This window comes from Fulmarus glacialis, unplaced genomic scaffold, assembly GCF_000690835.1.
Source record: "Fulmarus glacialis isolate BGI_N327 unplaced genomic scaffold, ASM69083v1 scaffold1536, whole genome shotgun sequence".
Classification (NCBI taxonomy): Eukaryota; Metazoa; Chordata; class Aves; order Procellariiformes; family Procellariidae; genus Fulmarus; species Fulmarus glacialis.
Window position 1 is genome coordinate 1 of NW_009219815.1, and position 16,368 is coordinate 16,368.

At 35.4% G+C, this 16,368-nt stretch overlaps 1 protein-coding gene across 1 annotated transcript in view; it reads left to right on the top strand.

The window, feature by feature from the left end:
• Positions 1–78: 78 nt before the first annotated feature.
• RAB3GAP2 (RAB3 GTPase activating protein subunit 2 (non-catalytic)) overlaps positions 79–16,368 on the top strand; it is a gene marked incomplete at its 5' end in the record, with an annotated part of 19,541 nt that continues 3,251 nt past the window's right edge. Inside the window, 16 exons of the mRNA XM_009580495.1 lie at positions 79–161; positions 693–757; positions 1,220–1,310; positions 3,509–3,636; positions 4,367–4,580; positions 6,050–6,147; positions 7,008–7,120; positions 8,066–8,267; positions 9,774–9,990; positions 10,363–10,536; positions 10,666–10,772; positions 11,808–11,874; positions 12,661–12,731; positions 14,596–14,631; positions 15,204–15,278; positions 15,522–15,740. Coding sequence (XP_009578790.1) covers positions 79–161; positions 693–757; positions 1,220–1,310; positions 3,509–3,636; positions 4,367–4,580; positions 6,050–6,147; positions 7,008–7,120; positions 8,066–8,267; positions 9,774–9,990; positions 10,363–10,536; positions 10,666–10,772; positions 11,808–11,874; positions 12,661–12,731; positions 14,596–14,631; positions 15,204–15,278; positions 15,522–15,740 — 1,960 coding nt within the window. The remainder of the gene's footprint in view (positions 162–692; positions 758–1,219; positions 1,311–3,508; positions 3,637–4,366; positions 4,581–6,049; positions 6,148–7,007; positions 7,121–8,065; positions 8,268–9,773; positions 9,991–10,362; positions 10,537–10,665; positions 10,773–11,807; positions 11,875–12,660; positions 12,732–14,595; positions 14,632–15,203; positions 15,279–15,521; positions 15,741–16,368) is intronic.

The following is a 16,368-nucleotide window of genomic DNA, read 5'->3' on the forward strand; positions in this document are numbered from 1 at the left end:
TATATATATATATATATATTTTCTGAATCATTCACTTTAGTTCTCTTCACTCATACAATTAAAATTATTTCTCTTCAGTGATAAAAAGAGTGAGCGAGCAAAGGATATGCATCTAGTGAAGAAGTTAAATGCTTTACTCAAAGCTAAAACCTCAGATCCAGGTAGGTTCTCTTGTGTAATTTCTTAAGATTGTATGTTATCAAATGGGTCTTGTATTATTTGTCTTGTAAGTGTACAAACACAGATATGATTGCGGTGCATTCTGACAGCTGTATGTGCTATGAATTATGATCTTTTTTTTAATAAGCTACCAGATTAAATTTCTCTTGTACAAGGATCCAGCATAAGCCTGTCTGCCATGTAAATCTTAACTAAACTCTACTTTGAGTGCTTGCATAAAACATGGTATATTTGCAACCCATTATGCTACGTAGTGGAGTTCAGCATTTGACTCTAGGTATGCTTCTTTCTGTAAGTAATACACATTTCTTACAGAAAGATTTGGAGTAAGAGATGCCACGGAGCTGTTACGATGTTTCATTTTCCCCAAGCTTATTTTGGCAACTTTTGTAATAGTGTTGTCACCTCTATAGCAGGAACCCGTGTGCATCTTAACTGTGGTGTGGATTGACTTGCTTTTCAGAATGGATTTGAGAAATGTGAATTGAAGTCGTGATTGTCTTTGTTTGCAGATTTGATTGAAGCTGAAGCAAAGGAATTAATACTTGATATCAAATACCCTGCTACAAAGAAACAGGTGAATATTTAGAAGCCAGTATACTTTAATATTAGAAAAAAAATTGCGTTTTCAGAGTGCTAAATCTTTTTAAATCTTTCAAAATATGTTATTTTTTCCTACAGTTACTTGAAGCAAATAATTGAGCTATTTTGGTGGTTGGTTTTTTCTTTTTTTTTTTTTTTTTTTTGGGGGTTTTTTGGGGGTTTGGTTTGGTTTTTTGTTTGTGTTTTTTTTTTTTTACAACATAATGACTGGAATTCATTTCGACTTGTGACTTCCACAAGGCATCTTCCATGATAAAGGTCAAAATAATAAAAAGTGAGCAGACTTTTCTGTAGGATCAAATTATGCCACAGGTATATGTGAAGACAAAATACAGATGAAAAATCATTGTCAAAGTTGTGCTTTGTTGGCTTACCTTATATGCTTTTACACTAAAATTAAGTAAATGTTTAATTCTGTTGAATGTCTGCTTAACAGGCTCTGGAAAGTATATTGACAAGTGAACGTGTGCCACTTCCATCTCTCACAAACATCACTCAGACATTAATGGATAATTTAAAAAAACAGGGTAGGTGGATATTTATTTTGCAAATATAGAGAGGCATTTGCACTTTGTCTGCAGTGCTGTAAGACTATTGTAGAACTATTCTGTTCCACAGGGAGACCAGACTTGGTCTGCTTAGTTTTGCTGCTAGATATCACAGGACGTTGTTTCTACATATTTTTTTTTTTTAATGCAGACTGCAAATAGCTTGCTAGTAAGTATGCTTTGCTATGCTTGCTGTGTGCCTAGTAACTTGTGATTATATTCAAAAAGAAAAAAAAAGCCAACAACTGGGCTGGGTACTTGCATCCAGTAAAAGCTTCCTTCGAAAGACGCTTTCACAGACACTTGCCTGTAGAAGTTTTAGTTTGTTCTCTCTCTCCAAGGAAGGCAGTAAGGATATGGTACTTTGGATCTGTGAATTTTAATGTACTGGAAGCACAAAATCCTTATCACTGAGGATCTGAGCTCTGGCCAGATGCCTAGTATCTTTTCTTGGTAAACTTTGCTGAAGTTATTTTTCATATGTGTTGCTAGAGATTTCAGAGCCAATGTCAGGAAATGTCATTATCCATTAAAAATCTTATTGCTGAAAGTCTGCAAGATTGTTTCTTTGAAATGATACACTTGGATCTTTCTAAATTGGGAGAACCTTCTTTGTGCTCGAGGTGACCCAATTTTGGAGACCCAGCTGGATATTGAGGAATAGAGTGGAGAAGCATGTGCCTGCCACTTCCTTTGCATGTGTTGGGACTTCTCAGCAATAGAAGTCTGCCTTCTTTTTCTTTTTGTTATCTCTGGATTCATTTCAGCTTATTAGAAAATGAGGCTTTAGCAATAGGAGTCAAGAAATCCTTACCACTGTTCTGTGGAAGTCCTGAATAAACCATTTGTCAATTAGAAAGGCCGTGTCCCTTGTTGTACCTCAGTGAGAACGTGACAACACATTTTCATAGTTTCAAAGCCTTGAGAGGAAATCTTTCTTTCACTTGTATCAGTGGTTTTTGGTGTTTTACCATTTTCTTGAAGCAGATAGAGGAGATTGAGAGCTTCACACATGCAGTTCTCTACCTAATTTTGGTCTGGCATTCTAAATCACTAGCATTACCCATTTCTGTTAGAACTCCTAAAAAACCAAAGAAGAATGGGAACATGCCGGTTTACACTGAAGAGAGATTGACAGAACTATATACTTACTGAGGTCTGTTTGTTTGAGTGTGTATTTTTCATCGTTAATCTCTTAATGTCATACATAACATTATTTCCTCACAGTCACAATAAAGAACAAACTTGGCTGATGTTCCAGCCTTCTAATTTCAGAAGAGTGTTGGCATATCCTTCCACTTGTGCTTAGTAGGTAAAAGATAATGTGAAGTAGATGCTGGGCTTTGTGAATGCTGTGGTTGTGAAGAAAAGGACAAGTGATTGTGCGGCAAGCTCTGTGCATTTCTCTTTTGTTTGTAGGATTTTTAATAGCAATGTGTCAAAAGTATTTAAGGGTTCTTTGGGAGAAAATCGTATTTAGAAGCTGTTTCAGGTGAAGATGATATATGCAGAGGTATCTTTTCTATAGAAAGGTCCTTTTAGGATCTCTGTAAAATGCTTTATTTTAAAACAAGTAAGTTGGAATAGAGGTTTTTTTTCAACATTGCGTTGGTTGTTAGCTTCCTATATGCTGATTGCTTTAATTGTTACTGAAATTTAGATACATGACATTTCTGAGACTAAGATTGTAGAAATAAAAAAGGTAGTGTCTTGCAGAGGTGAAATTGAATTCTTATCAGTAGATATCAAGCTCTCTTCTGATGCAAGGAATATGCTTTAAATATTGGCATAATGAATAAAAGTTTATAGTTTGGTATTTAATTCTTGATAAAAGAAAATATGTTTGAGACTTAGTGTATTTCAATTTTTGACAGTCTGTGGTTTGGCTTTAAACCAGGAAAAATAGATTTGTCTTTGTTCATTTCCACATTGTCAGCCTCCTTCAGTTTAAAAATGAGCCTGATGTCTTTCTCTAATACTTCTTGTAAAAATAATTCTTGTTTTATACTGCCATGAATTAAATATAATCATTGCAAGCAGCAGTGCATCAGAAAATTACACTGAGAGGCGTAAGTCCTCCAGTTCTAATAAAGGAGGAGTTTAATGCAGCTGTGAAGTATGTTTCACTATTTCAGGCTATATATTCAAGTTCAAATGCAGTTTTTTTTTCTCCTCAGAGCTTGAGTGTGTGGATGAAGGACTACTGCAGTTCTGTGCAAACAAGTTGAAGCTGTTACATCTTTATGAACTAGTTAGCAAATTAAATTCCCAAAGCATACAGAAAGACACTCCACCCTCAGATAATGTGAGTAAATTCAAAATTCAGTTGTCTAATAGAATCAAGTGATGATTTAAGCATAAAAATTTGTTTTCAAGGCCTCGGATAAAATAAGTAGGTAAGCAAGTTACCCGTTTTTGTGGCCTGGAACTTTTAATGAAGTGATTGTTTTATAATGCCTTCCCCTACTCCATACAAATGCCTAGTAATTCATCTACCTAATATTCTTTAGCAGCCACATAAAGCTGAGACAGAAGTGAAAATAGAACCAGGATCTCCTGATTTCAGTCCTTTATCCAAAGTACATAGCATATTCTTAACTTTGTTTAGTTTCGGAGGGGTATTTTGGGACCAATAGAAATTATAATTTCTGATGTTTGCTTGTGTAGCATCATAATGTGGCTTGCTTTTGGTATAATTTATAAAAATGCTTATACGTTTATAAAAGCCATACGGAGTGGTGTTATATGGGCTTGTTTGCTTGATAGGTGATTGTTATACTATGAGCAGGATCTAAATATGGGAAATGTATCTGCTGAAGTCCTTAAAAATTAAGCTAGACAAGGTCTTCATTTGAGCTATATGAATAACTGATTTTGAGATTATTCAATCATTTTGGCCCTTTTTAAAGACATTTTTAATGTTCAAAATATTTTGACTCTTCTGACTTTTGTTTTTAGTTTTCACTGTGTTTTGAAAAACATCCATTTGCATTAGTCTTGTGATGTGCGATTTTTTTTTGGCTTTTGCTTTTAAGGACTTGGCTAAACTGCTTCAGCTGGAAGAAAAAGATTTTCATAGGCTCCAGACTTTACTGGAGAACTACAAGAAAGAAAACACCCAAACTACTGTTCAGTTTGCTGATGAGAAGGATGATGTATTGTCTGTGAAAATGTTCTTAGAGTATTTGGAATATGAAAAGGACATGATTAATGTGAAAGATATGGAAGATGGAGAATATGTGGCTTTAGGTAAGAGCTACTGAACTGTTTGTCAAATTTCTTAAAGATTGATTATAATCTAAGATGGTATAAATATTTTAGCCTTAATTTGGGGGAAGCAGTATGTGACAGTGCTAGTTCCAGACTCTTACCTTTAGCCATAGGACAAGTCTTTCTACTTAGATGGATATTTATACAAGTTAACTACATTAGGGATATAATTACCCTAAAACCATGTTATCACGGTTCATTTGTTTATTAATGCCACTAAGTTGGACAGTGATAATTAGGTATTTTGCAGAGCAGCTGTATCCTGCAGTTTCTTTTGTGGTCATAGCACCTCAAGAGTTCAGTTAATGACGGGACTGACTTTAGCCTCAGAGATGGGGGAGCTGACCAGAGGCAGCACAGGAACATTAGGTGAGGGAATAAGGACCCCTCATTTGTGGAGTTGAGGAGATTTTTGACAACGTTGATCTGAAATACTATGGATGGGGAGAGCGTCTGGGGTGTCTTTTGGGGTGTGGGATGGGGTTACTGTCTGTAGTCTGCTTTAGTTTTGCAAATCTGTTCCGGACTGTCCTTAAGGGGCTTTTCGGAAAAAACTAGTGGAAGCAGCTTGAGTTAAATCTGTCTCAAAGGCACTGTCTTTCCAGATGATTACTTTTCTGGGGAAATTTTCGTGCAAATACAGAATTCTGTGCACAGGTGTTGTATGGTATTCACTTTGTAGCTGCCTGCTTCTTTTGGCTTTAATTGTCAGACTTTGAGAGGAACTGGGATTGAAATGTTAGGCAGAAGAGCTTGGCTTTCATCTGTATGAAGATCAAAGGCTGTTTCTGAGTAATCTTAGAATTTGCATTTTCTCTACCATAACACTATACTTGGTTTTAAGAACTGGGGTAGAAGTACTCTTCTCCCCATCCCCTTGGACAAGGATCACCAGTAACTTATTAGGGTGTTCAGCTGTAAACAAATATAATTGAAACATGAATGTCATGCTGAGCAGTTTAGATGGTTTCTTTAAGATCTTGTTTTTCCGATTTTCCTCTGCCTCAAAGGGACACTCACACTTTTGTAGTGCTGGTAAGGTATGAGTTATGTAATTGTTTGGGTTTTTTTAATTGGTTGAAGTACCACTAGTTTGCTATACAAGATACAACATGCTGCCACACAGTTATGGGTTACTCCATGGATAAACTTGTCCAACACTTCAAGCCATTCTTTGAATTGAACAAAATGTGTAATCCAAGCAGTACAATAACCTTTGTTTTGTTATAAATTCATTTTCCATATGACTTCTTAGTGGTAGGAACATTTAAGTCCTTTGTAATGAACCTTTTTCTCCACTAAGGGTGAACCGTCAGGGTACCCTGGATGTAACCGAGTCCTTTGTATTGCACTCAGTAGGACTTGATCAATAGATGATTTTTCATATAAGTGTAAGGGGAGAGGCTGTGGCTTTTGATTTTCATAATGTCAACTAATTTTTGCTTCAGGCAGCTTTTTCTTCTGGAAGTGTTTGTGTGGGGAGAGTTCGACAGAGGAAATGTGTCATGCTTTGGAATCAGCAGGTTTTAGCCCTCAAATCTTGTTGGTAAGATATTTATTACATACTTTAAAACTTTGATTTAGTAATTTGAAAGCAAAACATTGAAAGGAAAAATTCTGAATGTTGACCTTTGGATTAATGCTGTATTCAGGCTGTGTTCCAACACCTCCACATTCAGTTCTTTACGTACTCCTATTTGTATTTCTCACTTAAGAGATGTCAAAAGAAGAAAAAAAAAAAAAAGAAAATCTTCTAGTAGAAAATGTGAGTATTCTAGTGGGAATGTCTAGAGTATGCATGTAGGCCTACAAGAAGATTTGTTGAAGATTTCTTCTACAAAGAAGCAAAAATTATGAGTGTAGTTAATTTCAGGTACTGGTACATTTTTTATAATTCCTTTTTGCAAACAAGCAAGGCAGTTTAAAAAGAAAAGTAAATTTTTCAGAATCGCTAGTAGTGTTCAGACAATCATCTTTATCTTTCATCTGCATGTAATTTTAGTCTTTTTCTACTTTTCTTCCATGCGCTACATAATGATGGAAATACCTATTTCAGTGTTATTTGCCCGTGTTAAGATTTTCAGCTGTAGTATTAATAACTGCTAATGTTTGCCAAGTTGAGATTGCTAACATGCTGGTATTAGCTGACTGTGCCTTCAAAAGAGGGTGTTTTCTAAGATATCTTTCTAAATGAAAGATACCAATTGTATTGTTTCATTTCAAGTCTGTCATAGGGTGCCTTATACAATATATTTTTAACTTGTTATGTTAATATAGTAAGGGTTCATGAATATAACATTTCTGTTCCATGACACAAAATCTGTTGGAGAAAGTGTTTGCATTAGGTATATTGCAATATTAGAGTTTTATTCTATTGCTTTGATTCCATATTCTCTTTTTTTACAGTCACTCCTTCTCAATTTATGGCTTTCCAAGGAAAAAGATGTTCTAGACAAACCAGATTCTGTCAGTTGCCTTCACACTATGCTGTCACTTCTGAGCAAAATGAAAGGTGAAATGTGCATTTGGAACACTTAAACACAACTGATACTAATTATTATTAGAAATTTGCTACTCTGACTAGCCTATATTATTACTTAGGGTTCCCTCCCCCAAATTATGTAACAGAGCTAAATGCTGCACGTTGATGAACTAAGTAAAATTCCATCAAAATCTGAAGAGTATCATAATTAAAGGCCTTCTTCATGCCCTGCCGTTTCACTCTCCACTAAGTGGACATAACTCCTGTTTGGCACCAGAGGTCCAGCTCCCCTTCCTCCTTGTTTTGGGTGTATAGTCCTGCCCCTCTCCTTTGCGCTGACTGGCTCTCAGAAGTCCTTCGAGTTTCTTTAACTCATTGAGACACCGTTACTCTAGCAGCATTTGTATATTGAACATCTCTGTAACTTCAGGGGTACTCTATAAAGTCAGCTTGCCATTATTTGGGGTGGGTTATGTAATGAATAAATACTGATTCTCCTACCTCACGCAGAGCTGCTATGGATATGTCTGTGCCAGGTTCCCTTGTGTCTAGTTCACCATAGGGCACCATTACAGCTTGAAACTGGAAGCATGAATAAGCTACTGCTGCTGTCTGAATAAATTAATTCTGCTGAACACGAGGTAGCCTGAAGAGAGCCAGCTTGAGTGCATTGAATACGTGTGGCATCTTGAAATCACGAAAGAAGCGGTCAGCATTGTGAAGTGTCATTCTGTAATGTTCCTTAGATCTAGTAAGCGTGCAGCAGGTTTTAGTACCTAGCGATTCAGATCGATTGCCTGTTTCCTACAAATGAAACTTGGAAAACGAGTAATTCACGTTCAGCTCTTTATTTTAAATTTGAGTTATAATCTAGAAATTATATGCTACATATCTAGAAAAAGGTAATGTAGAGTAGTTGGAAACTGCTCCTAAAATAAGCTGTATTAATAAGTGATGCTTTCGGGGTTGGGTGCTGCTTTAGCAATGTTAACACCCAATGCCCCAAGCTTGAGTTTCCTGCTCTCCCTTTCCACGAGTCGTGGGACACTCAGTCGGTTTCCCCCTGGTGGCAGCAAATGCGCACGGCTTGTGTCCAGTCTGAAAATAACGCAGCTGCCTTGTTATCTGCGCACGTTGGACATTCTGTAACTGCACAGATAATTGACAGTGTGACAGAGAAAAAGGTAAGTCATCTTGGACCTCCCCCTTTTATTTTATTTGCTCTATCAGTTCCACGCAAATTGCTGTCTTTATAATGGAGTAACATCCTCAGCATTAATTCGCCGTCGTTCCAACATGGGCATAAGCATGCCATCCTGCAAGCCTGAAAATTTATATTCGAATTTGAAGAATATCATGCTGAGGTGAATGAATCAAAATTGTTTGCTGAACATACTTAAATACGTGATGGGAACTGTACAGTGAGTTTTTCTCTTAATAGCAAATGATGTTGACAAACTTAAAGCCTACGCAGTTGCCACATAAATTTGAGAAGTTCACTGAGCTTTGGATGGTAAACCTGTTTTAATGCAGTTTTGATTTTTTTTTTTTTTTTTAATATACTGGTGAATTTTCTCAGCCTTTATATTACTGTGCTTTACTTTTTAAGGTGATGGGTGGTTGGTTTTTTTGGCAATAAGTGTCTTTTCACAAAGTTGTCATTAACACTGTGAAACTCCACGCAGCATTGCCATTCAAAATGGAAAAAGTTATTACATTCCTAAATAGCACTAGGCATATTTGTATTTTATTACTTGCCTTAACAGATTAGATGGGGTTTAGGTGATGTTCAATCTTGTAAATAGACTCCCTTAAAAATTATAACTAGATTACTGGGAAGCGTTTTAGTATTTTTGCACATTCACTTTAACTATTTCAATTCTGTACATTAAAATCGTTAGTGTTGCCCAAATAGGAATGTTGGTATGTTGCAACATATTATGCTTTACCCGTACGCTCTCTCCTTTGTCACCTTCTCTTCTGCTCTTAAAAGAATGAAGCAACAGCTTTATTTCCCTCAAAACTTCCCTTCCGTAAAGCCATTTATCTCTTCCCCCATCCCCACCCCCTTTTTTTTTTTTCTCTCCCTATTGTCCTTTGTCTTAAAGCCTAAAACTGTTAATGGCCAGGCTTCTGAGAACTCTAGAGTTTGCTGTCTTGGTGCACAAAGCTAAAAATCAAATCTGCGCCCTATTGGAAAGATTCTTGGGCTTCCTGGCAGAGCGTTTGCTGATAAACACAAGAATTATCAAAATAGTGCACAGAACTGTGATGTGGTGTGATCTGGGTGCATGATACATATTTTTTAATATGGTAGGAAATTGAAATGTAGGTGGATTAATCATATATGTAGGGAACGTGTATATAGTGGAGGACTTAGAATTAAATATTTTTGAAGGGATTCTAACCCACTTTTCAACTAAATATGAACTTTAAAATGGGGCTACAAGATGACCTTTCAGGTCCTTTTATTTCCTTATGTTTTTGTTTCAGAATCTGTGCATCTTGTGAGCAGTGTGGGATATTAACTGATGTCTGCATAACAGTTAATGTAGATATCTTGAACTAAATTATTCTTTAAAATGCAGTAGCTCTTAGGACATAGCTTCCTGTTTTAATACTATGCATTTTTAAACAAAACTGTGCTACTTTATGTGAACAGACCTAAACCAGTTCATATGTTCTGTTAGTTTTCCCAAATAATTGTAGGTTCAGACACAGAATCCTGGGAAGCACTTTCTCTTGATACTGAATATTGGAAACTTTTGCTGAAACAGCTACAGGATTGTCTGATACTTCAAACACTACTGCATAGCAAAGTGAGCAAAAGGACAAAAAGAGTTTCATCACTCCAGACTGAGCCTTTGGCCAGGCTTTCTGTAAAGAAATTGCTTGAAGCTGGAAAAGGTACATTTTTTTTTCTCTTGGAAAGATGGTTGATTGTCTTTCTAATAGACTTCTGAGTCATCCTTACCTTAATTTATGATATACACTGCACTGGAAATTGTTCTGCTGGTTACTTTTCTTAATTTAAAAACCAATGCAAACCACGTAGAATAGCGTTTTAAAATTGTAAAAGTATTACTGTAAAGACTGCATTGTAAATCTTTAATCAGTTGATTAGAAAGTTTTCTAATTGGCAAAGTTATCCTTATGTAATTAACAGTATTAGTTAAAACTCCTATCTCACCTCTTGTCCTTTGATTCTGAACCATAAATCTTCTGGGATACATTGACTATAGCTCATAATTTTTTTTTTTTTTTTTTTTAATGTCCTAGGAGGTATTGCTGATACTGTAGCAAAGTGGGTTTTTAAGCAAGGCTTCAGTCCTCTTGTACTGAATTTGGCCCAACACAAAACCAATACAGATAGTACTGAAGAATCTGTAGAAATGCATACTAATATCTTTCTTGAGGAACCAGAAGCAGATGCAGGCTTGGAAACAATCCTAGGTAAGAAAATAACATGAATTTTTTGAATTCTAAATGTTTGCAGAGACGTTTTAGTTGGTACTGTTGTGAAGTAGCAGAAATCATAGTGGGAAGACGTCTGTCTTGTAACTTCAGATTTTCTTTTTCTAGAGCTGCTGCAACTAGCATATCAGCAATTTCCATGTAGTCTTGAAGTGGATGTACTCCATGCACATTGCTGTTGGGAATATGTAGTACAGTGGAATAAGGACCCAGAGGTAAAAGAATTTCATTTGCGGGGAATAATGGTTAAGACCAACTCAATAGAAGCAGTTTCACAAGTTTGTAATAGTTCATAAAAACTTTTGTTAAGAAGACTGACTTTGAAAGCATACTAGTTACAATTTTTCTGTGGTAAGTGGCCAGAACAAATTGAATTGAGAAAATGAATGCAGGACCTGAGGCTGAATGGCACCTCACAAAGACAGGACTGTATGTTTCTAAGCTATCAGATTCTCAAAACTGGAAGTGTGGAAACTGGATTCAAATAAGCAGCATGAAGAAGGGTTTTGACTATATTTTGTGCAAGTACAGAACAGTTGCAAAATAGCGATGAACCTTTCCTCTGTTCTAGATATGCTAAAACAGATCACAGTATACTAAATTTGTTAGGCTAGAATCCATTCCATTTAAAGAGGAGAGATTTCTTGAATATTCTTAGATTCCCTGGCCACTGCTGGGAATTGTCATAGGAGGAAAAAAAAAAAAAAAAAATCCCTTTTTTCCACTGCTCTCTTATAGCTTCTCTAATATTGGAAAATGTTGTCCTAAGTTCAGATGATATTAAAATTTAAATTAGCACTCCTTAGATCTGTGCAACATAACACCTTGCTATAGAACAGAAGGTTCCTTTGAGATTATTAAAAACTTACTCCATCATAATGAAATAGAGTAAAAATTAATCTTTCTAGCACAAATGGATTTTGTATTTGAAAAATGACTGTAGTCAGTGGAGGTACCTTTCAGCAAAGAGTATGTTAGCAGTACATATGCTAAAACAAAGCCCTGAAAATAGTGCTGAAATCACAATGTGTTTCATGATTACTGAAACATACTTTGGCATATGCGTGTATGTTTGTCAGATAGTAGCAGAGAAGATTGCAATATCAGAAAAACTTACGAGTTTTATAACTGTCAAAAAATAATAGCTTTAAAATAATCTACCTGGGGCCTTTAAGAATCAATAGTTTACATTTAAAACAAGTCTTGAATAATGTAATAACTTGTTCTTTTACTTTTTTGTTTTACATAAGGAAGCATGTTTTCTCATTAGGTCTATAGATCATCTAAGATGCATCATTAATGCTCACATTCAGCATGGTAAGTATGAAGCATTATTAAAAATGATCTTTGTTAAAATTGTAAAACAATAGGATAAATGACTGTTGACTAGTATAAATGTATGCAGTTTGTAGTAGTTATGGCCATTTTGTCGGGGCGGGGGGGGAAGGAGGGGAGAACAAAAAAAAACTAAAACAAAAAAACCCCAAAACTTTCTGCTGACATTCAAGCTTTTGTTTTTCATGTTGAAACTGAGTTTCCGTCAGAACCATGAAAATAAGTTGGTTAGATAAAGTTAATGTGTTTAACTAAAAACATTTTAAAATAAAATTGCTCTGAAACTATTTTTTTATTTGTATTTAAATAGTAGCACATGCTTCTTGCAGTCAATTACTTTTCATACATTTCATGCATTTCTTGATACTCTGTTTTAGTGAATGTGATGACATTTGTCTCTTTTGTAGACTATTTATGTATGCAAATAAGGTGCACTCTATGCCTAAAGCACTAGTCTTAAACCTTCACACTTACCACCAAAGTTTCTGTGTACCTACAATGTTTAACCCAGTCTGCATAATATAATAATTTTAATGAATGATTCATTGCACTTCTGGCTGCATTTGGTCACCAAGGTAGTCTCCTCCTGAGAAATCCGAAATCTAAAGTCCAAGTGTAAAGCAGTGAGGGTAACTCACAATTCCTTCCTGTTTCATTCACCATTTTTAATTCTCCCATTAAAGGAACTTTGGCCCATGGATTTTCACTCCATACTTGTAAGATCTCTTTTCTATTCACTTGGAGTTTACAAGTTTGTGATTGTTCTAGGTATTGCTCTGATGATGTGGAATACATTCATAGTAAAAAGGCTTTCTTCTGCTACGTATCTAATGGACAAGGTGAGTGCAGTGTTATGACAGTATTTTTGAGGCTGAATTATTAACTGGAAAGTGAAACTAATACTTTTAAACCATTGTGGTTTTTTTTTTTTAATAAGTTTGGAATATCTTTGATTTAAGCATCAAAAAATCCCTGCTTATTTGGTTTATTATGTAGCTAACTTTTGGAATTGATGAAGGAATGCATATTTTAAAATATCAAATCCGTGGAATGATCAACTATAGGCAGCTTAAGTAATAGCTGATCAGCACTGGCTGATGTGTACTGAATGCACAGTGTTAGCTTGTAATTGCTGAATAAAAAGAATTTGTGAGACAGTTTGAAACTATATATGTGTGCATATATAAAATTTTAAGTTAGAAAACAATAAATAACTTAGAGTGTTTTCTCTGTGCCTGTGTCCTGGTAAGTTATCACCATGAAACTTTCAGGTTCCCACAAGCAGCAGCTTTTCTAATGTTGTGGTCCAAGTTTTGCATGTATGAGCTCTTATTCTGCAAAATGCAGAGCATTTTGTGGATGTTGTTGAGCATTTTTAACTATCGCTACCATTGTAAATCAGCTTCTGTTCTAGTATGCAGCTTGTCTTCTATGAGTTTTTAGCAGCCTTTTGTCCCTGCTAAACTTCAATTTTTTCATGCTTATAAATATGCAGTGGATCTATTTACTGGAAGACAATTTTGTTTAGGACTGGAAGACAGTTTAGGAAGAGTACTGCCAGTAAGTGATAGATCTGTTTAAATTGTGTAAGGGGAATCTGCCTGTTGGTTTGCCGGATGCAGAGCAGCAGCAAAGTGTTTTTCGGTGTGAAAGTCCAGATGCAAAGAGAGAAATGTTGATGGTGATTTAAAATGAACAAACAAAAAAACCCAACAAAACCCACAAGAATTTGCTGTCTCGTCTTCTTTTTCCTTCCCCTTTGCTCCTCTCATTTTCTGCTTTTGCTTTTTGTTTAGCTCTGTAAGAATTGGAGAATATCATCTTCCTCATTCCTTTCAGCAAATAGGCTCAGTTGTATACAGTTGTAGTAGGTGTTTCTTCTGCAAAAACTCTTTTCCAGTTTTTCTGCATGCCTTTATGTAAATCCACCACCATTACTTCTGTCTAGATTAACACCCGCAGGAGAAGAGATAAAGGTTTTTATTAACTAACTGGTTTTGCACACATCAAACAAATATCATGTAATAACAAATGTTGCTAGTTTTTAGTAGTTATTTATGTATGTTTGAAAGCTGGGAATTAGTCCTTAGGGTTTGTGTTACAGAAGCAGTAGCACAGCTGATGTCTTGCCAACTTCCAGAAAAATAGAGTTTCCAAATCTGTTGGCACTTAGTCCCAAAATTGACAGCTGAAAGTCTTGAATTCAGACTTTGAAACAGCATGATGGATCACTTGAATTCGAGTCCTGTAATTCAGGACCCCGGAATCTCACTTCAGCTGTTATTTAGACTCTGCCATGATGTTGTAATCATTACTTTTACTTTTTTGTGCTATGGAAGAGAGAACTTCCACTTACGTGTATGTGCTTCGTCGTGTGCAGCATGGGATTCAACTTGTATAAATTGGACCTCATAGTAACATAGTAACATTCCTAAACAGGACCTTGGGGCCTTATTTCTAATGCTAAACTTTAAGAAGGGTGAACTAAATATGGGCATCAGTGATGTTCATTTCTGAGTTGTATGATCTGTATAAAATCTTTTTTTGAAAGCAAGCTATGCAATGTTTTGCATTATGTAGCTGTAATGAACTATTTTCTCATTTTATTTTAGGAAAATAGTAGTAAAAGGTTAAAACATGGGGTAACGGATACCTTATGATGAAAATTATTTAATTGTGTTGAAATACTTTTTTTTAAAACAGGTTGGAAAAGCTCCAAAGGACAGATTATGCAGACGGGCAAGTAATACTACTTTTGTCTAAATGGGAAGGAATAAATAAAAATTCCTTCATTTTAATACTAGTTTGTGATTTATTTTTGAAAGTTTCAGAAAAATTCAAAATGCAGCCTTAGAGAAAATGTTGTGAATTTTAAGAAATATAAATTAATCTTTATCTGACAAAGCAAATTAGAACAGTAGTATAACTTCGAATATTATAGAAGGTAGACTTGAGACTATAACATGACAAATTACTATTGTTTTTCATGTGTAATTTCATTAGTTAAAACTTTTTTGGAAGACAACTGATATGCTCAGAAAATGAAATTTACTAGATATGATTACTTGAGGAATTCAGTCTTCTTTAGAGATACAGTATTGTAAATGGCTACATTTAGCTTTATTCCTATTTTTTCCCCTGTTATTTCTAATTTTGTTTTACTTCAGTGAATATTTGTTTACCTTTAAATATAATAGGTTAATAAACTGGGCTTAACAATGTGTTTTATGTCAACAACTGTCTTCTCAGAGCTAATAAAGGCCTGTTTCAATTCCAACTGAAACAATTTAAATCATACTGTTTGTTAACAGGACGTAGGTATGGGTGACACAGCAATGACAGCTTTTCTTGGCTGCTGTTCAGATCTTCTGCAAACATTGCTAGAGGTAAATTTTTATTTTTCCTGTAGAAAGTAAGGACCTAATTGATTAAAATTTAATTTTAAAGAATATGGTTGTACTAATTTCTGTACTGTTCAGTTCAGACAGATATTAATGAACTCCTAGAAAATATGAAATTTTCTTTTTAATTTCACTGCAGTGAACTTGTGATTAAAGCAGTGTTTTTTGCATAGAAGGCCATATAGATAACATTTTGTGTGTGACTACTTTTCTGTGTTGCTCTGGCAGGCTGACGTTAGTAGCGACGAAATGCAGGCTCCCGTCTTAGATACTGAAGATGCTTGGGTGTCGGTAGAAGGACCAGTATCGATAGTAGAACTAGCCCTTGAGCAGAAACGCATTCACTACCCACTTGTTGAACACCAGTTTGTGTTATGTTGTATCTTGTATGCCATCATGAGGTTTTCTCTGAAGAGTGTGAAGCCTCTTTCGCTGTTTGATAGCAAGGTATGTCTTTTGAAAGCATACATCTTAATGTTGCTATCCTTCCTCTTGGTATCTATAATACATGCTAGCTTTCACTCTTTAAACAGTTCATGCATAATTTTATGAAAGACATTTAGTCCATTGTGGTGCATTAATGAAGTTGTTACCAGAATTCAGGCCAAGACCCAAACTTGGTGCTTTTCCTTATGAATAGAAGATTTATAGTGACCTTGGATGCATGAAAATCAGCTCCTTAATAATTAGCTGGCCTGAAAATACTGCATGGTAAGAACACCGGATGACAGGTTTTTCTAGTTGCTTTGAGAAGTGCCAGACCAGAGAAAACATAAATATTTAAGGTCAGAAATGTTATGTTAGTGTCACTGTTGTATCCATTATTGCTGATGATTATTCCAGAATTCTGAGCGTCTCAAAGAGAATAAACAGCTTGCTATTTAATGCATATAAACCACTTTAAAAAAAAAAAAAAGTTACTGCATTTAAAATGCAGTATATCTGCAATTAGAGCTTGACCCTGATACAATGCAGGAACCACAAATTGAGCTTTCCTCCTCCTAGCTTTACCACACTACAATTCAAAAAAAAATTTAAACACAAAGTACTGGTGTAGACTGTCTTTTAATTCCTG